Source organism: Pogoniulus pusillus, chromosome 17 (genome assembly GCF_015220805.1).
Source record: "Pogoniulus pusillus isolate bPogPus1 chromosome 17, bPogPus1.pri, whole genome shotgun sequence".
In the NCBI taxonomy this organism is placed as follows: domain Eukaryota; kingdom Metazoa; phylum Chordata; class Aves; order Piciformes; family Lybiidae; genus Pogoniulus; species Pogoniulus pusillus.
Genome location: NC_087280.1, coordinates 24006182 through 24025751, shown reverse-complemented (window position 1 = coordinate 24025751; position 19570 = coordinate 24006182). Strand labels below are relative to the sequence as shown.

At 54.3% G+C, this 19570-nt stretch overlaps 1 protein-coding gene across 1 annotated transcript in view; it reads right to left on the bottom strand.

Annotated features, from left to right (window-relative positions):
- FANCI (FA complementation group I) overlaps window positions 1-19570 on the bottom strand; it is a 31087-nt gene that overhangs the window by 10043 nt on the left and 1474 nt on the right. The window contains exons 4-26 of the mRNA XM_064158108.1: window positions 18833-18989; window positions 18692-18749; window positions 18241-18282; window positions 17673-17796; window positions 16815-16900; window positions 15797-15929; window positions 15489-15581; window positions 14898-15034; window positions 13570-13750; window positions 12903-12993; window positions 12162-12292; window positions 11451-11521; window positions 10477-10591; window positions 9224-9346; window positions 8111-8179; window positions 6918-7019; window positions 5955-6137; window positions 5735-5856; window positions 5216-5380; window positions 4121-4300; window positions 2295-2458; window positions 1347-1423; window positions 62-178 (exon numbers count right to left, since the gene is read on the bottom strand). Coding sequence (XP_064014178.1) covers window positions 62-178; window positions 1347-1423; window positions 2295-2458; window positions 4121-4300; window positions 5216-5380; window positions 5735-5856; window positions 5955-6137; window positions 6918-7019; window positions 8111-8179; window positions 9224-9346; window positions 10477-10591; window positions 11451-11521; window positions 12162-12292; window positions 12903-12993; window positions 13570-13750; window positions 14898-15034; window positions 15489-15581; window positions 15797-15929; window positions 16815-16900; window positions 17673-17796; window positions 18241-18282; window positions 18692-18749; window positions 18833-18989 — 2721 coding nt within the window. The remainder of the gene's footprint in view (window positions 1-61; window positions 179-1346; window positions 1424-2294; window positions 2459-4120; window positions 4301-5215; window positions 5381-5734; window positions 5857-5954; window positions 6138-6917; window positions 7020-8110; window positions 8180-9223; window positions 9347-10476; window positions 10592-11450; window positions 11522-12161; window positions 12293-12902; window positions 12994-13569; window positions 13751-14897; window positions 15035-15488; window positions 15582-15796; window positions 15930-16814; window positions 16901-17672; window positions 17797-18240; window positions 18283-18691; window positions 18750-18832; window positions 18990-19570) is intronic.

The following is a 19570-nucleotide window of genomic DNA, read 5'->3' as shown; positions in this document are numbered from 1 at the left end:
TTCTTCCCACACCTGAGGCCACAGCACTCATCCCTGCCCCTCCGTGGTGACTGGGAAGTACCTGCTGAGAGGCTGGATCCAGGAGCCTGGACAAAGTGGAGAGCACTGTGATGAGTGCCTGTGTTTCCTTGGGGTTGAAGTCATCTTCAGCAGTGCTGAACTGGTTTACCAGAGACCTCTGACCACGGGAGGGAAAGAGAGAGCCCTGAGTGTGCATGCTCGTGGCAGGGCTATTTCAAGAAGCAAATAACTGGAAGCAGCAGCACAGAAAGGAATCAGCAACAGGGAGAAGGACAAAGAATATAAAGAGAGGCCTCTTCTACAGACCATGTGCAGCCTTCTGTTGTGAGTGCTCACAAAGGCTGCAGAGGATCCAGTGTGACTTTTACAGTGCTCAGGTCAGTTTACCACAGAATCACCACAGAATGGCTCAGGTTGAAGGGATCTCAGAGCAATGCTGCTCCAACTTCCCATGCCTAGGGACACCTCTCAACTAGACTGAGCTACTCAAGGCCTCAACCTGGCCTTCAACAACTCCAGGTAAGAGGCAGTCACAACCTTCCTGGGCAGCCTGTGCCTGTCTCAACACTTCCACACTTCTTCCTCAGCTCCAGCCTAACCCTGCTCTGCCTCAGCTCCAAACCATTCCCCCTTGCCCTGGCTCAGACCCCCTCAGCACAAGTCCCTCTGCAGCCTTCCTGCAGGATCCCTTCAGGCACTGGCAGGCAGCTCTAAGGTCCCACTGGAGCCTTCTCCTCTCCCAGCTCCCTCAGCCTGTGCTCACAGCAGAGCTGCTGCAGGCCTTGGATCATCTTTGTGGACACCTCTGGACTCCCTCCAGCAGCTCTGTGCCCTCCTTCTGCCGGGGACAGCAGAACTGGAGGCAGGATTGGAGGTGAGGTCTGAGCAGAGCCAAGGGGCACAATCCTCTTTTGCTCTGCTGCCCACACTCCTCTGGCTGCAGCCAGCACACAGCTGCCTGCTGGGCTGCAGGAGGGCACTGTTGGCTCCTGGGGAGCTGCTCAGCACCCAACACCCCCAAGGCTCTTTCTTCAAATCTGTTTTCAACACACTCTGCACCCAGCCTGGCTTTGTGCCTGGGATTGGGCAGACCCAGCTGCAGGAGCTGCTGCCCTGCAGGCCCCTGTAGCTCTGTCAGTACACCTGCACTTCAGCCCAGCTCTGCGCAGTGCCTTGGGGAAGCCTCCCGTGGAGAGCAGGAACTTCTGAAGTGGCAGTGAATTGGTGCAGAGTGGCTGTCACACTCTCAGTCCTGTGGTCACCAAGAGGGAGCTAGCAGAGTTTAGCAGTGTTTTGGAACACCTGCAGCACTCAGTGGCACTCACCTGGAACAGTCGGATCTGGAAGGCAGCTTTCTCGGTGACATTAATGTCTGCTGCTTCTGCCTCACCATCACTGGTATCTGGCAGGGAGAGAGAGGTGCAGAGAGAAACCTAAGCTACAGGCCAAGAGCAGAATACAGGATTCCTTCCCAGAAGTGGGAGAGGCTGCAACTGCTCACAGCTAGAGAAGGAATACAGACTGCAAAGCCATGGTGAGCACAAAGCTGTTTCAGAGACAAACCTCGAACAGACAAATGCTGCCTCAGAGCCCAGCAGCTCTCTGCTGGCAGACTCAGAGCTCTGCAGAAGCAGGTAAAGATACTTCTAGAACTTGCCTCTGGTGCAAAAATCATTCAACGGCTCAGGTTGGAATGGACCTCAGAGATCCTCTGCTCCAACCTCCTCACCATGCCCAGGGACACCTCTCAGCTACACTCAGCTGCTCAAGGCCTCATCCAGCCTGGCCTGCAACACCCCCAAGCAGGAGACAGCCACAGCCTCCCTGGGCAGTCTGTGCCAGACTCTCACCAACCTCCTGCTGAACAACTTCTTCAGGCACTGGCAGGCAGCTCTGAGGTCTCCCTGGAACCTTCTCTTCTCCAGGCTGTACCCCCCCAGCTCCCTCAGCCTGTTCTCGCAGCAGAGCTGCTGCAGGCCTTGGATCATCTTTGTGGCCTTCTCTGGACTCCCTCCAACAGTCCTCTGTCCTTCTCTTGCCGAGGACACCAGAGCTGGTTCATCATTCACTGCCCACAGAGGCAGCATGGTTGTAGGCTGGGGTCCCTCTGCAGCCATCCTGGAGGATCCCTTCAGGCAGCTCTAACACACCAAGCCCACCTGGCTGCTGAGAGACGAGGGCCAGACCCCTAGTTATGGATAAAAGGTCCTTAGCTGCCCCCAGCTGGAACACCAAAGGCCACAGAGCAAGGCAGCAGTGCCCCAGGTGCTTACCCAGGGCCTGCAGGAACTGGGGGACCTTGGCAGGGTACAGCTGCTGCACCGCGCTGAAGATCCGCAGCAAAGCCTCCAGGCACAGCAGGGAGATGCTTTTGCCCTTCTTCTTCCCTGGCTCCTCAACCACGCTGGGAATCGAAGTGTACCTCCAGAGCAGAACCCTGTGGGATGGAGAGGAGTTACTACCACACCGAAGCTGGCTGCACAGTGCTGGAACCAGAGGAGAGCTGATGACAGATTCTCCTCTCAGGACCACGGCTTTGACACCAACTGTGAGGTCTCCTTTGCTACGGGAAAGTGGAGGCAGAAGAGGTCCAGCTTGAGGAAGGTTTTGTTTCCAAGTCAGCAGAACAGCTTTGCATTCTCCTTGCATGGCCCATGAATTCCATTCCTTCCAGGTGCCAAGGGACCTTGCAATCCCATTTCAAGCCCATCTTTGACCACTCATTTCTTCCACCGAGCTTTCCCTCTGTCTTGGCCTACCCAAACACTTATTGCTGTTGTCAAACCTCTTAGTGCCAAACAGAGCTCTCCTCTGGGCAGTCTGGAGCTGTGAAATGTCAGCATCAGTCTAGGGCCCCACACAAACAAAACCAGAAAGTTAAAAGCAGGCAAAACAAAGTGAAAAGCTCTGAAGAGAACTGTTTGGCCCAAAGGATAATTTTCTATTTGCAGGCAAACATCTTCCTCCTGCTCCCCTAAAGCCTGCTCCTTCCCTTTTTCTTTGTCTCCTCTCCTTTCTTCTCATCAGTTGGATTGCCCAACTTACTCTGTTTCAGTGTCCAGTCACAACCCCTGGAGCTCACAAGCAGTCCCAAGGGCTGCAACAAACCCAGCCTCTGTTATTTGGGGTGAGACACAACCCAGGCACTATTCATGGCAGAGGTGATTTGCATTTTGTGCTCTCTGCTGACTGGGAGCTGAAAAGACCCCATGCAGATGTGACCTAGATCCCAAAAGGCTTTTCCATGGCTAACATTCCTGGATTTCCAAAGGATTAGATGCCTGAATGCCTTCAAGCATCTTGAAAAAGCCTCAAACAAGTATTTTCCAAAGCTTGTGCCCCGCTTACATCTGTTTTATACTGCCGCTAGAAATGAGTGTTAACTTCATTGCATCCCAGGGGGCTCAAGAACCCAGACTGCAACCATGCTGCCTCCTCTGTGAGCAGTGAGTGATGCACCAGATCTGCTGTCCCCAGCAGCAGAAGGATACTTCTGTTGGAGAGAGTCCAGAGGAGGCCACAAAGATGATCCAAGGGCCGCAGCAGCACTGCTGTGAGCACAGGCTGAGGGAGCTGGGGGGGTGCAGCCTGCAGAGGAGAAGGCTCCAAGGGAACCTGAGAGCTGAAAGGGATCCTGCAGGAAGGCTGCTGAGGGACACCCTGCAGAGGGTGTCTAGAGACAGGCCAAGGGGGAATGGTTTGGAGCTGAGGCAGAGCAGGGTTACAGTGGAGCTGAGGAAGAAGTTGTTCATAAGGAGGGTGGTGAGACTCTGGCACAGGCTGCCCAGGGAGGCTGTGGCTGTCTCCTGCCTGGGGGTGCTGGAGGCCAGGCTGGATGAGGCCTTGAGCAGCTGAGTGTAGCTGAAAGGAGTCCCTGGGCATGGTGAGGAGGTTGGAACAGCTGAGTTATGAGCTCCTTTCCAGCCTGGGTGACTCTATGATTTCTCAGGAGCAGCAGAGCCTGATCTCCACTGGCTCATAACTGTCTGAAACAGCCCTGGACCACAGCTCTGCACCATAGCCCTCCCCCTGAACCACAACCCCCGGGATGCATCCCTGCTCCCTAAGGCTGATGTCTCCACGTGCTGCAGCACCTCACCCTGTGATTCTGCAGAGGTTCTGGAAGACCTTCTCGGGGTTCTGTCCGTCTGGGCCATCAGTCTGCCCCGTGTCCTCCAGCTGCTGCACCTTCTGCAGCGCCACGCCCACGGCGTAGCGCAGGAACTCGCTGCTGGAGCGCAGCACCGCCAGGCTCTCCTCGTGGCTCTGGGCGTTGTCCCTGCGGAGCCAAGAGCATTGTCAGGGCAGTGAGGATGCACTGAAAAGCACAGGCACGGCTACAGCATTCAGCATCACTGGCTGGACTCAGAGTGGGAAAGGCACTTTGTTTTGGTAGCTTGTAGTGAACACCCAGAGGGCAGAGTTCCACCAGCCTGGCCCGAGACACTGCCAGATGTGGCTTGAATTGATGTCTGGCTCTGCTCCACAGAGCTCTGGGACTCAAACACTGGAGTTTGTTGTCTAAGGGATGGCCCAGGACTAGAAGAGCAGAGAGTCCCTGAGGTCTTAGAAGTAATAAGCAAGGTTGCAGAATCATAGAACTAACCAGGTTGGAAGAGATCTCAAGTCTCATCCAGCCCAACCTAGCACCCAGCCCTGCCCAACCAACCAGACCATGGCACTAAGTGCCCCAGCCAGGCTTGGCTGCAACACCTCCAGCCACAGCCACTCCACCACCTCCCTGGGCAGCCCATTCCAATGCCAATCACTCTCTCTGCCAGGAACTTCCTCCTAACATCCAGCCTGATCCTCCCCTGGCACAGCTTGAGACTGTGTCCCCTTCTTCTGTTGCTGGGTGCCTGGCAGCAGAGTCCAACCCCACCTGGCTACAGCCTCCCTTCAGGGAGCTGTAATCACATTCTGTGCTTCTGTGCTCCACAACCTCCCTGGGCAACCTGTGCCAGTGTCTCACCACCCTCACTGCAAACAACTTCCTCACAACCACTTTCAATCTCCCCTCTGTCACTCCAAGCCCATTCCTCCTCCTCCTGTCATTACCAGACCTTGCCAATAGTCCCTCCCCAGCCCTTCTGTAGCCCCCTTCAGATACTGGAAGGCCACTCCAAGGTCTTCTCGAGGCCTTCTCTTCTCCAGGCTGCAGAGCCCCAACTCTTGTAGCCTGTCAGCTTCTCACCTGAACAGAGCTGTGAGCAGAGTAGACACAAAGCCCAGGGACAGGAAGCTCCGTGCAGTTCTGCTGCCCAAGCTCGATTTGTTCTTCCCAGCTTTCTCCTTCAGGACTTCAGCAAGTTTGTTGTAACATGCAAACAGGCCCAGGACATCCTCAAACTTGTTCTTGCTGCAATGAAGTGGCAGAAACACCCAGGGAGAAAATCCAGCCTGAAGTTTCTCACTTGAGGCTTCAGTTGCCAAGTTCCACAGCGACACTTCCCAAACGAGAAAACCACCACACAGGACAGCTGCTCACCTCCCTAACAGTCTGCACCTCATCTGCTCCTCTAGAAAGTGTGACCCCTCATCTCCCAACACACATCTCTCATCTCCCAACACACAACACTCCAAAGCAAGACAGCTCCCTGTGCCACAAGGCATAGAAAGCATCACCCCCATTCTGTGCTGGCACTACCGAGCTCGCACCGAGGCTGCGCTGCGAGGCACAGCTGCTGCTGGAGGCTGAGATTTGATGCTTTACCTGAAATTCCCTACGTTGAAGTTGTACTCAATCAGGACCTCACAAATCCCCATCACTTGGAGGGCATAGATATTATTCTTTACCCCAACGCCAGAAGACAGAGAAAAGTCTGCTGATTTATCCTACGAGGTAAAGGAAAGAAGTGAAAAAGGCTCCTTGGAAGCTGAGACCAGAACTCGGTGCCTTCTTCCACTGAGCCACACTTGGCAATGTGATTTACCAGCTCAAAGTCTTCCAGCTCACTCTTGATCATTCTTCTTGTGACAGATTCTAGCATCTCTTCAAAGTTTTGCTCAAATTCCACCTCCTCTTCCTCCTCGTCCTCCTCCTCAGCTCCTCGGCACAGATGCGCAGTGCTCTTACACCAGGCCAGGCAGTGTTGGATACAGCAGAGCAGATGGGCCTGAAGGCAGCAGCCACACAGTCATGTTCAGCCTCTTTAGCTGGAGGCCACTGCCAGTGTTCTGGCCCGCTGCAAAGAGCCATAGCTACCTTTGAAGTGCCACATGAGACTCAGTCTCACTCCCAGGAGGGGACCTGTCCCGCTAACCACAGCTGCCCACTTCCAGCTTCAGCCAAGGCTGTCTGCCCCAGCTTGCCAGAAGGGGATGCAGGCTTCACTCCCACTGCTCCCTCACCCAGATACCCCAGCTGCTGAAGGAGATGGAAATGGAATTCCCCAAAGGGCTCTCACTCCTGAGAAGTGCCTGCTCCCTTTTCTGGGTGTGCTGCTGCTGCAGCAGAGGGTGGAAGCTTCCTTAGGGGGCAACAAAGTGATCCATTTGAATGTTTTCTTCAAACCAAATAAATCACTGAGGTCTCACCTCCAGCAGTTTCAAACGAGCAAAACTCCTGCTACACACACATTGCAGGGCTGTCTGATGTGGAATTAAGGTGAAGGAGGGGCAAACCCCCACCCAACCCACGGTGATCTCAATGGAGGATAACAGAAGTACACTGTTCTTAGAGCATTTCTCACACAGGTCCCCTAAAACGACTGTGCTAGTGGAGCTCTGACAGAAAGCCTGAGGCAGGGCAGAGGTGCTCAGCTCTACTGTTACTAAAAGAAGCACTCCAGGCTAGAGAAGCCTGAATACAAAGTATGCAGCTCAGGTAGCAGCACAACTGAAACACAGCGCAGCAGGGGAGGCTGCAGCTGTGGCCAGGCCAGCACAGCTCTTACCAGTGGCTCTTGCAGAAAGATTTGATCTCCTTGAGCCATGATACATCCCTCAAGTTTCAGTGGAGGCAGCAGGTCTGGCTGGGGCAAGTAATACTGCTTTATCTGTCACAGGAAACCAGAGAAATAACTAGTTAGTTGCTGAGCCTCTGAGAGGAGTTAAAACCAGGACAGAAGCATCTCTGTGCTCCACGGAGTGCAAGCAGGCACTGCAATCATGGGCACAAACAGTTGATTCTAAGAAGGGAGGCTGTAGCCAGGTGGGGTTGGGCTCTTCTGCCAGGCAAGCAGCAACAGAACAAGGGGACACCTCCCTGGAGGTGTTCAGGACCAGGTCGGATGAGGCCTTGAGCGACCTGTTCTGGTGGGAGGTCTCCCTGCCTATGGCAGGGGGTTGGAACTGGCTGAGCTTTGAGCTCCCTTCCAACCTAAACATTCTATGACTCTCTACTTGTGCCAGCTCCTGGCTGCTTGGCACAGCAAAGGAGAGGTCTGCTTCAAGCAGGATCAGAGTGGAATAGGCAAAGTTATATAAAATGAGACAAAATGAAACTTTTGGACCAAGCTGCCATGAAGTGCCCTCTGCTACCCAAAAGCTGGCTTGGCTCTCTTCATGCTCCTACCTCAGCCCCTGTGCTGTCATGGAGAAGCTGGAATTAGCCAGCATGAACTCTCTGGATGATGGAAGGGAAGCAAAGGACTTGCCTAAAAGCAAGCACAGCCTGTCCACGGAGCGACAAAATGTGATCATCTTGTTGCCATGAGCAACACTCCTGGGGGATGAGTTAATCCTCCCAGATCCTCCCTGGGCTTGGGTATTCCCCTGGTGGGAGGACAGGAACAACAATCAGTGTGTCAGCACAGGTCCTCGGGGAGGCATGTGAGGGTAACTGCTGAGGAACAGGGCAGTGCACGCAGCTCTGGGCTCATCCTTCTCACAGCACCTTGCAACCCACACCTGGGGAAGGGCTCCCAGATCCTTTCTCTTCCACCCTGTGACAGGATAGGAAGCAGGCTCCAGCTGTTTACCCAGGCTGCTCTCAGCACAGCAGGGGTTTGAACAGCTCCTGGGAGACGTGCCACAGCACTTCCAAACACGTCTCAGTGAGAGGGAGAACTGTTTCCCCCAGACTGCACCCGAGCTGCAGGCTGCACTGGCTGCGGCGCAGAGCTCCCAGCACGTGGGAGCAGCTTACCTGGGCCAAGAGAGTTTCCATGATGGAGCTGGCCAGCTGGGAGTTCCTGCGCAGGACATCATAGAAGCCCTGAGGGCAGGAAGGGAGGACAAGTTGGCTCTCACAGCACAGCAAAGGAGCCACAGGCACACTGACGTTGGTGTCACAAGGCGGCAATGACCCTTTGGCGCCGCAAGGAGCCCGGAGGAAGTGGCAGCGTGCTCAGTGTAAAACCCTGCAAGCTGGCACGGCCAAGGCACCAAAGGGAGAAGGAATGAATCAGAAGGAGCACCAATTTCCTCCCAGGGGCCCTCTCACAGCCTGCATCTCCCTAGCAGCAGTGGCAGCGAGCCCAGAGTGACTTTGGCTGCTATTTCACGCCAGCACCAGATCCAACCTCAAACTGTGAAATCCTGCTTCAAAGGCAAAACAAGGCAGTGGGGAAACCATGGGAGGTGAACCAAACCCCTCAGATTGTGAAAGCTCAGTGGAGGGAGAGAGCAAACACAAAGTCTTATAGCAACAGTGAGGAACACAGCAGAGCCTCGCAGCTCACCCAAGCTCAGCCCAAGTAAGGCAAGAAGGAAACAAAATGACCTAAAGAGGACTTTTCTTCTCAGGGTGGTATCTAAGGAGCTGAGATACACACACACAAAAAAGGCTCTTTGTGTCAAGCCATCAGCCACAAGAAACCTCAGGGACAGCCAAACCTGCACAGAAACTTGCAAAAGGAGGACACAGAAAGGACAGATCCCTGAGGAAGCTTTCCCCATCCTCTTCAGTCAGCGTTTTCTTTGGAGCCCATCACTGACTACAAGCAACTCTGCCCAGTTAGGGCCCTGGGCATCAAATACACCTCCCATTTCTCAGGCCAGGCAGAGAGCCTTCTGTGTTGTCCTGAGGCAGTGTGAGAGCTGAGGCAGCTACACCAACATGCTTTGGGCTCAGAAAGGACCACAATAAAACGGAGGATTGAAAAAAAAACAATCAGTCAAAACAGTGCTTGGTACATGGGTCCCACAAAGAGGGTATGTGAGGTGATGCTGAGCTGCTGCCCACAGCAGTGGGACCACCATTAGCCTGGGCCCCAGCAGCAGTGGTGTTTGGAAAGGAGGCTGCAGAAGCCAAGCTCACCTCGTACAGCATGAGCCGAACGTCCGCCTGCTGGCTCAGGCAGCACCTCAGGCTGCCCAGGATCTCAAGGCAGAAGGCCTCATTAGCTGCAGAGTTATAGCAGGTATGAACATCTGCCTGCACCTGAGAAGGAATACGAGTGGGGTTAAACTGCTTGCAGCTCTCAAAGATCACAACACAGGAGGAAGGTGATGAAGGCTTGGCCCCTAAACGATCACAGCAATAGCCCCTAGAGCACTGCCAGGCTCTTAGCCACCACTGTTGTGCAGTCTCAGTGCTCCTCATCATACTGCTGCTGGAAATGAGAGTGACTCTGAGAACCAACTTCCCTTCCTCTTTGCACACTGCATTTCCCAAAGCTTTTCTTCCAGGACTAATCCCTGCTGAAGGTACATTGCTGCTTTGGAGAAACACTCCTGAGGTGTTTCAAGCTGCACAACAGACATGAGATTGTCTCACGTCCTTGGGAGAGTCCAGCCCAAAGCCCCCAAGCTGCTGCAGGCAGTGGAACAGCTCCTGTGAGGCAAGGCTGAGGGAGCTTGGGGCTTGGAGCAGAGGAACCTGAGGACTGCCCTCAGTGCTGTGATAAAGATCATTGAACGGTTTAGGTTGGAAGGGAGCTCAAAGCTCAGCCAGTTCCACCCCCCTGCCATAGGCAGGGACACCTGGAGGTCACTCAAGGCCTCAGCCAGCCTGGTCCTCACCACCTCCAGGGAGGTTGTGGAGCACAGAAGCAATCTTTGATCACATTCTGTGCTTCTGTGCTCCACAACCTCCCTGAGCAACCTGTGACAGTGTCTCACCACCCTCAACCTGTGCCAGTGTCTCACCAGATGTGCAGGGCTGGAGCCAGGCTCTGCTCAGGGTTGCCCAAGGGCAGGACAAGGGGCAGTAGGTGCCAACTGGAGCAGAGGAGGTGCCATGGGAACAGAAGGGAAAGCTTTGTCCCTGTGAGGCTGCAGAGCCCTGGAGCAGGCTGCCCAGAGAGGTTGTGGAGTCTCCTTCTCTGCAGACCTTCAAACCCTCCTGGATGTGTTCCTGTGTGACCTGCCCTGGCTCACCCTGCTCTGACAGAGGGGGTTGGACTGGATGAGCTCTGAAGGTGCCTTTCAACACCTACTATTCTGTGACTCCCGCCCTGCTTCTGTAAGTTCTGACCCTGCCTTTGGGCAGCTGGATGAGCTTTCAAGGTCCCCTCCAACCCCCAGCATTCTGTGACACATGCACAGCAGGGAGTGCAGAGCAGCACTTACCTGAGTGGCCCCAATGGCCTGGCTGCACTGGGAAGAGGACAAGCTGCCCAGAATCTTAAAATTCCTTAAGAGAAGCAAAAATCCAGCAACAGCTGCTTTCCTGGCATCCAGCTGCCTGCCAGGCAAGGGCAGAAGAGAGGAGCATAAGGAAAACAGGAAGCAAGCAGCTCAGCAGGGAAAACAAAAATCAGCTAGGCAATGAAGAAGGGTCCACAAGAGGGACTGTGCCCCGTGGAACTCTACCCCCCAAGAGGGCAGCACAGCCCCAGGTAGTTAAGAGCCTGGGAACTCCCTTGCTCTACATCCTCACAGCACTCAAATTCCCTTCTGTCCTGGGTCACCCTGATGAACAGCACCAGGGCAAGGCTCAAGCATCAATCACCCCCTGAGAACTGGGAGAGCCTCAGAGCTCAGATGGAAACTCCCTCACAGACAGCTGGTGCCTTGCTTTGCTCACTGAAAGCCTCTGTCTTTCTCAAGACCAAGTCCCTTGGCTTGAACAACCCTCCTAAGTAGGACTTCTGTGCTGGTAAGCAGGCAGCCCCTGCCCAGCCACATCCAGTCTGCAAGCACAGCGCAGTGCAGGCAGCAGGCTGCTGTGCTCAAAGCACTACTGAGGCAACAAGTCTGCTTCTCTACCACCTTGGAAGGGATCAGAGGGAAGGGGGCAGCTCAGTACTCTGCCCAATGGTTCTTTCCAGACTCTAGCATCTGGATGTACTACTGGGTTAGATTTTGCTTTCTTATTTGGAGCTCCCAACAGCTTCTGAATTTCCAAAGCCCATTCAGCTGGGGTTTGGTTCAGTAGAGCTGTTGCTGTGTTACAGTCCCAGGCTCAAGGGGTAGCAGATGTCACCATCTAGCTCTGGGAGGCACACAGTAAGAAGACAGCTACCACAAACTAAAAAACCCTCTGCCCCAAACTCAGTGAGTTGTAGGCAAAACCTCTTCAAAGAGCCTCCTTCCCAGCTTACCTGGAAAAAATAGCTTTCTGGAGAACAAGGATCAGGGAGTCCCTCACTGCCATGCTGACTTTGAGGAGAGGCTGGAAAGGAAGACACGCTTTGGAGAGAAAAGCACTGAGGCATGCCAAGCCCTTGGGGCATATGAGCTCATCTTCCTCAGGCCCATCTGGCCCTGCACTTCCAGCACTGTCATCACTTCAGCAGGGGAACAAAAAAAACCCACCCACCCATGTAAAATTAAACCCAGAGGGCTGGAGAAGTGAGAGAGCTCCTCGGGTTAGTGAGGACACAGCGCAAGGGCTGGGGAAAAGAGCTGCTAGCCCCAGCCTGGGCTGAGCAGGTAACAGCTGAATGGCAGGACAAAATCTCAGCCCAGGCAAAGGGAAATACTGACATGGAGCTTGGGAGGAGAAAAATCAAGATGACAGCTACAGCTGTTCAGCTAAGCATTGTCTGCTTGGTCCTCTACAGTGGGCAGCATCTGGGCATCTTCCAGTTGAAAGGTCAGCAGCACAGAGCAGCTCAGGCTGCACCATATGCTTGCTGCTAGAGGGCAAAGGCAGGCTTGAAGCACAGCTCCATGCCACACTGAACAACCACAGCAGAGTGTGAAGGGCTGCTTCAGGAGCAGGGCTGTTGGCTCATGCATGGAACTGTGGCCTAGAGCTGCGACTGGCACTGAACTACCGAGGGTACGGATGGGGAAGGGCAGCACTGTACCTGCACTGCCCGTAGCAGACCTTGCACCGTCTCGATGGGCAGGAAGGACAGATTGTCAAAGGTCTCTGTGACTCTGGAGGAGGAAGACTGAAGCACAAGAGGGGCAGACACAACAATACTGGACAGCAGGTCTGAAAAACAAAAGGGCAAAAGGAGCAGCTGCTGCCTATAGGCCAGAAAAGCCTGAGCAAAAGATGTCTCCGGAGCTAACCACTGCAGAGTAACAAAGCCCTCCCAGCTCCACGGGGAGGTCAGGACAGGAGGAGTATCAAAAACCTGAGCTCAGCTGCAGGCACCAAGGGTGCAAGGCTCACAACCTGGCTGCAGGGCCTCACCCCAGCAGAGGGCACTGAGGTATAAGAGAAGAGCCTGCAGCCCCAGTAGCTCTGCAGCCCCAGCGACTCCCAAGCACCTGCCTGAGCGGGAGCAGGAAGACAGGGACAGGAAGGTGTCACAAGTGACCAACTTCCCGCGTGGCAGCTGGCCCGTGGCAGCTACTGGCAAAACTGGTTTTCACCTGCACTGAACACAGGGTGACCTGATGCAGCTGATGGCCCAGGAGGAGGGGAAGGGACAAGTGAACTTCCTGATCATGGCAGCAGGAACCCCACAGAGGGGTGAACTAGATGACTTTTAAAGGTCCCTTCCAACCCAAACCATTCCATGATTCCCTGAGCTGTTCTGAGAAGCTCCATTCTGAGTGCCCCCCAGAGCAGGGCACATTTCTCTCTTTCCTGTTACCTATGAAATGGCTGACAGGAGATGCTGCTGCTTTTGTGAGGACTCTGTTCAGGACCTGCTCAAGAATATCACTCCTGATGGGCTCATGAACCTGAAATGAGAAAGAACAATAAATAGGAACCTAAGCTCTCATCAAGTGGAGACACCACTGCACCTCACAGCACAGGCACCGTGCGGCACAAAGCAAGCCCAGAGCTGCCAGGTGAGCTGGGACTGGCTGCCAGCAGTCCCCTTCCAGCTGCACTCACAGCTTGCTTCAGCTTTCATTCCAGTCCATTCAGACCCAGCACATCAGAGAGGCTCACACAGTACACTTGGAACACAATGAGGCCAATGGTCTGTGGGATGCAGATTTACCACTTGAGTGAAGATGCTGGGTTCAGTTTCACCTCTGAGAGCTTCTCTTTCTACCTCTGAATTTCTCTACCTTCTCAGCAGTTGCTTTTAAACTGCAGAAGGGATTATGCAAGTGTCATGGTAGCTGGGAGAGACCAGGACCAAGTCTTTATGAGGATGGCCTCTTCCAGCTGGACAGGGGCAAACAGGAGCCTCAATCTGCTGTTGTTTGTCAAACACTGCAGGCAGGTTTTGACTCCATTTCCCTAGAGAGACTAAGAACAGACTTCCCCTCTCTCCCCCAAAAAGCCCTCTCCAGAACATGCAGTACCTTAAATGTTTCCAGCAGGATGCTTGCTCCCAGTCTGCAAGCCTGCTGGGCTGGCATTTTGGAAAGACCATAACTGCTCTCAGCTGCTCTCCCTCCAAAAGGCTTTTTTGGTTCATAGGATTCCATGAGGCTGAAGCCAAGATCCACCAGGCCCTGAGTGACATGGTCCCAGCCAAATGCACTGAGGAGAACATGAAACAGACCAGCAGAGAAACACCTTAGACACACAGAAGGTTTAGATTGGAGCAGCTTAAAGTAAAATCTTCTGCAGTCATTCCAGGGTCCAAAGCAGCAGTGAGAGATGCTTTGATCACTCCAGTCAAGATGAATTCCCTCAGAGCATCAGCACAGCTCAGGCTGGAAAGGAGCTCAGAGCTCATCTGCTGCAACCTCCCCACCATGCCCAGGGACACCTCTCAGCTACACTCAGCTGCTCAAGGCCTTATCCTTGCAGCTTGGCCTGCAACACCCCCAGGCAGGAGGCAGCCACAGCCTCCCTGGGCAGCCTGTGCCAGACTCTCACCACCCTCCTGCTGCACTACTTCTTCCTCAGCTTGACTCTAACCCTGCTCTGCTTCAGCTCCAAACCATTCCCCCTTGGCCTGTCTCAGACACCCTCAGCACAAGTCCCTCTGCAGCCTTCCTGGAGGATCCCTTTAGGCACTGGCAGGCAGCTCTAGGGTTCCCACAGGGTCTTATCTTCTCTGGACAGTCTTTGGGCTGAGGGACAGGTGCTCAGCACAATCTATCTTGCAGGTCTGTCTCTCCAACCTTCACACTTCCTTTTCAGTCCAAAGGTTTCCTTGCCATGGAATTTCCTTGCTCTGTGCATTCAGGTCTAACCGGAATGTGACAGCACTCTGCTGATCCTCAGGCTTTCAAGTCAGCCAGGAAGCCAGAAGATGAACTAAAGAACAGCTGGTGACAGACCAGAGCTGTCCCACACAGGATGTTCAAGAGACTAACCATGGTGGGGGAAAGAAAATATTGAACCTATCACTGACGCCTTGACCAGCAGACAAACTGCAGCCAGCAACTCGACTCCTCTCATGCACTGCTTTACCAGTGAGCCCCAGAGAGGAGCCTGATCCACTGAGGCTTCTGTTCCACCAGCTGCCAGGGTTTGAGGTCCAGGCAGCAGATGCACTCCATTGCCTCTGGGGGTTTTGGTTTTACTCACCAATAATAAAACTGGGGCAGGGGTGTGGATTTGGACACTGCTCCCTGCTGGCCTCTGGTCAGCAGCACCCCAGAGCACTCTGGTGAGGCTGAAACTTTGCTCTTCCCAAAGCCCAGGGAGTGCTCTGCAGCAGGAGGCAGGAACTCACCTGTTCTGCACCACTTCCAGAACGACAGAGCTGACATCATGCTGGTGAGGAAACAAATCCTGCAGAAACTTGGAGGCCTGAAGAAACTGCAGGTCCTTGCAGCTCCTTGTGATTGATGTCTTCAAGAAATCAAATATCTGGAAGGTAAAAATCACTGAGTGTGAGGAAATGAACTTTGATCTGGGACCTGTATAGGCTTGGGCATGCTCCAGTAAGAGCAGCAGTTTCAGCACACCCTGCCAAAAACCTGCACTCACTTCTTTCTCAGGACACATACACCAACCTCATTAGGTGCCTCAAGGAGGAGAACTTGCTGCCAGATGCTCTTTGGGTGGCCACCAGAGAGCCAAACCATTAGAGAAAGAAGAGCTGGCTTCTCTTAGCCTCCCAGGGAAACCCACAGCCACCACGGTGCTGGAAAATGCTGATGCTGCTCTGGGCTCAGCAGCCCACAGCCCCCCAGCAGCCTGACTGCCTCTCCACGAGCATCTGCAGCCATTCAGAGCCGAATTCTGATGGGACTGCGACCTAACCATGCCTCTTTGACAAGCTGTGCAGTGGAAGCTCTCTGTGAGCTGAGCACCCACATACCTGCTCCTGCAGTCTGTGTTTCACTGCCACCGACAGAAGCAGAGCCACAGTGAAGGGGCAGAGAGCTCTGCCAGGGTCCTTCTGCTGCTCGCTCTACGAGAAGGCAAACAACAGTCAGGAAGCTTCTTAAGGTCAACTGCAGCACCCTGCAGGCTTAGGGAAGCTGCCAGGCAGGTGTTAAGCACCTGTTGAAGTCAACATGACTGCAACCATCCAAATCATCCAGCTCCTTCTACAGGTAACCAACCAAGCTCTAGACGCCTGCTTCAGCACCTCCAGGAGCATCTCCTGCTCCAGCCCTGCCCTACCTTGAGGTGTCTGATCAGTTCCTCGCCCAGGGCCTGCTCCATGTTGATAACAGACACAATGTGGAGGAGAACAGTGCCCTCCACGTGGCGCAGCTGCTCCAGGGGCATTGTGGATACCTCCAGGTCCACTGATCTGCAGATTTAGCAGAGAAATCACAGAGCAGCTCAGCTCGGAAGGGAGCTCAGAGCTCAGCTGCTCCAACCTCCCCACCATGCCCAGGGACACCTCTCAGCTACACTCAGCTGCTCAAGGACTCATCCAGCCTGGCCTGCAGCACCCCCAGCCTCCCTGGGCAGCCTGTGCCAGACTCCCACCACCCTCCAACTGAACAACTTCTTCCTCAGCTCCACTCTAACCCTGCTCTGCCTCAGCTTCAAACCATTCCCCCTTGGCCTGTCTCTAGACACCCTCAGCACAAGTCCCTCTGCAGCCTTCCTGCAGGATCCCTTCAGGCACTGGCAGACAGCTCTGAGGTCCCCCTGGAGCCTTCTCCTCTGCAGGCTGCACCCCCCCAGCTCCCTCAGCCTGTGCTCACAGCAGAGCTGCTGCAGCCCTTGGGGCATCTTTGTGGACACCTCTGGACTCCCTCCAGCAGCTCTGTGCCCTCCTTCTGCTGGGGACACAACTGGAATCAGGATTGGAGATGAGGTCTGAGCAGAGCCAAGGGGCAGAATCCCCTCTCTTGCCCTGCTGCCCACACTCCTCTGGCCACAGGCAGCTGCCTGCTGGGCTGCAAGAGGGCACTGCTGGCTCCTGGGGAGCTGCTCAGCACCCAACACCCCCAAGTCTCTTCCTTCAAAGCTGCTTTCAACACACTCTGCACCCAGCCTGGCTTTGTGCCTGGGATTGGCCAGACCCAGCTGCAGGTCCACCAGGCCATCCAAAGCCATAAACTCTTTGTCAGGTATCAGTGAGGTTGTACCTGTACAAGGTTGAACCACTCAGACTGAAGGAGCCCTAAGCAGCCCCAGGGTGGCCACAAATGCTCAGGTGGAGGGGATGAGAGAGAGAACTTACTGTGGAGCCTTCTGTTCTTCCTTTTGTCTCTTATCCAGGTGATTGAAAAAGCTGATGATTCCTTCCAGGACAGTCCTCTTACTGCCCTGCAAGGCAGCACATGACACTCAGCCCCTGCAGTATCCCAGGGAACACTCCATTCCTACACCAATGTCCTTGTGACCTTCACTGCCCCTCACAAACTGCAAGGTGGTGGAGGGCTCCTGTGTGGCTCTTTTCCAGTTAGAGACTGCTTTGGTTGGTGTATTTCTCTTGCCTGCACTTGCTGAGGGGCTGGAGGAAGCTGAAGGTCTCAGCTGTTTTCTTTAAGAAGTTGCCATCAGTTAGAAAGGCTCTTTCATGCTGTCACCAGCTGGGAAGGCTTTTCAGCTCCTAACCTTACACCCAACACTACATTTTGACCCCTAGAACTTGGCTTTGGCTGGATCATTCTGTCACTGACGGTCACAAATGAAGCAGGCAGAAGAGTCAAATCACCCTCTCAAAGAGCAGAGATGTGAGTGGCAGCCTCTGCTTGCAGGCAGGGCACAAGACACGAGAGAAGCCAGAACACAGCCCACAAGGGGCCTGTTACAGAGTGGAGAGCACAGAGTGAACAAACCCATGCCCAACCCCCCATATCATCTCTGCTGTCTGCTGGGTCTGTGCTCATCTTCTGCTCCCCAAACACCTCCTCCTTTCCCCACGAGATGAGCAGTCAGCTTCCTGAGGCTGCAGGGAGCTGGAGAAACAAACCCTGCTGGTGTCCTGCTCCCCACAGCACAGAATTCCCACCAAAATCCAGCCTCTAGCTCAGCCTTTACACATCTCTGCCTCGAGATGTGTGTTAGGGAGAGGCCAGCCCCTGACAGCTTTTACCTTTGCAGAGAGCAGCAGCAGCTGATAGACCAGGGGGGGAATCTCCTGCAGGTCTAGTTTGGAGAACATCCTAAGGACCTTTTCCATCACAAACTGCAGCTCCTCTCCTGACAGTGGAACATCCCTGTCAGATCGAAGATGCAGCCTGAGCATTTCACTGACTTCCTCCAGAGGCCCACAGTAGATTCAACCCACAACTAGCCAAAGGCTGCCTCAGACAGGCAGCAACTGCTCCCAGAGTCCTCACACCACAGATCCCTCAATGCCCTGTCACTGGCCCGGGACACTCCTCAGCCTTAGATGCTGAGCCCTTCCCCACAGCGTTTGCTCATTAATGTGTTGTTAATTGGGCAAGGCTCACTCCCACATGGGAGTTAAACCCAGGCTTTGGGGAATGCCTTCCCAGCTGGGCTGTGGATCCAAATGGATCTGACATGGATGTCATTGGCCAACCATCCATGAGGCTGTCTGGCACGCTGTTTGTCACTGCCCCAGACTGCCTGTGAAGCAGGACACAGACCTGAGCACAGCACAGGGAAGTGCTGATGCTGCAGGCAAGAAGAATTACCTGAACATGTTGGCAAGGTGTATCACGTTCTGAGGGTCCCACCTGGAAAATCAAAAGCAGGCAGCAAACTGAGAGCAAGCAGAGCTCTGGCTTAGCCCTTCCACCGAGTGCACAACTATTCAGTGTCACCATGTCCCCATCACATGCTGACACTAAGATCTGAAGCCAGATTGCCACCAGAAGTCAGCACACAGCCCCTCGACCATGCAGACCTGTGGCAGCCCCACAACAACAAACACCAAGGAAGGAACAAAACCAAGCACTGCCTGAGAGCAGCTCATGCCAGATCTGGGAACAGGGTGTTCCTTTGCCTTCCCAGCCAGGCAAGACACTGTCACACAGGGCACAGATTCAAAGATGACAGAACAGGCCACAGATGGTGACATCCAACTCATCAGAGCACAGGATGGAGCACCCTGTTTTGCCAGGGCCTAGCACTGCTGGGACATACTTGCTGGAGCAGAGAGTGTTTATCAGCTGTTTCTTCAACTCTTCCCCATTCAGTTCACCTGAAAAGGCAAAAAACTCTTTTAAGGAGACGATTGCAGAGGAGAGAAGGACAGGCTGGGAAGGAGGAACTGAGAGGGGTTACCTTTCCCATAAGCCAGGCTCTCCTTTGAGTTGGCCAGTGCAGTGAGCACAGTGGAAAACAGCTCCAAGGATTTCCCGTTGGACAGGCTGCCACTTTTAATAACGTCAACAAAGAGGGTGGCAAGCTCTGCCAAGGCCTGGCCTGGCAGCTGGCGAGCCTGGCAGAAGGCACAACAACGTGAAAGAGCCTGAGGCAGCACAAGGAATCACACATGTACAGCCAAACTGTCACCAAAACCCAGCAGCACACAACACTTCTCACAGCAAAATGCCCTGCAGAGATGGGAGTTCAGCCCCAGGATCCCTGGTTTGGACTGTCCTTTAGGCACAGAGCAGGAAATGGAGCTGAGGGAACTACAGGTTTGGAGTTCTGACTGTGAATGTCTGAACCAAACCACAGAACAAACCAGCCTGGAAGAGACCTCTGGGATCATCGAGTCCAACCTGGCACAAACCCCACCTGGCTACAGCCTCCCTTCAGGGAGCTGCAGGCAGCAGTGAGCTCTGCCCTGAGCCTCCTCTGCTGCAGGCTGCACCCCCCCAGCTCCCTCAGCCTCTCCTCACAGGGCTGTGCTCCAGGCCCCTCCCCAGCCTTGCTGCCCTTCTCTCAACACCTTCCAGCACCTCCACACCTCTTGAATTCAGCAGCCCAGAACTGGACACAGCACTCCAGGTGTGGCCTGAGCAGTGCTGAGCAGAGGAGCAGAAGAACCTCCCTTGTCCTGCTGCCCACACTGCT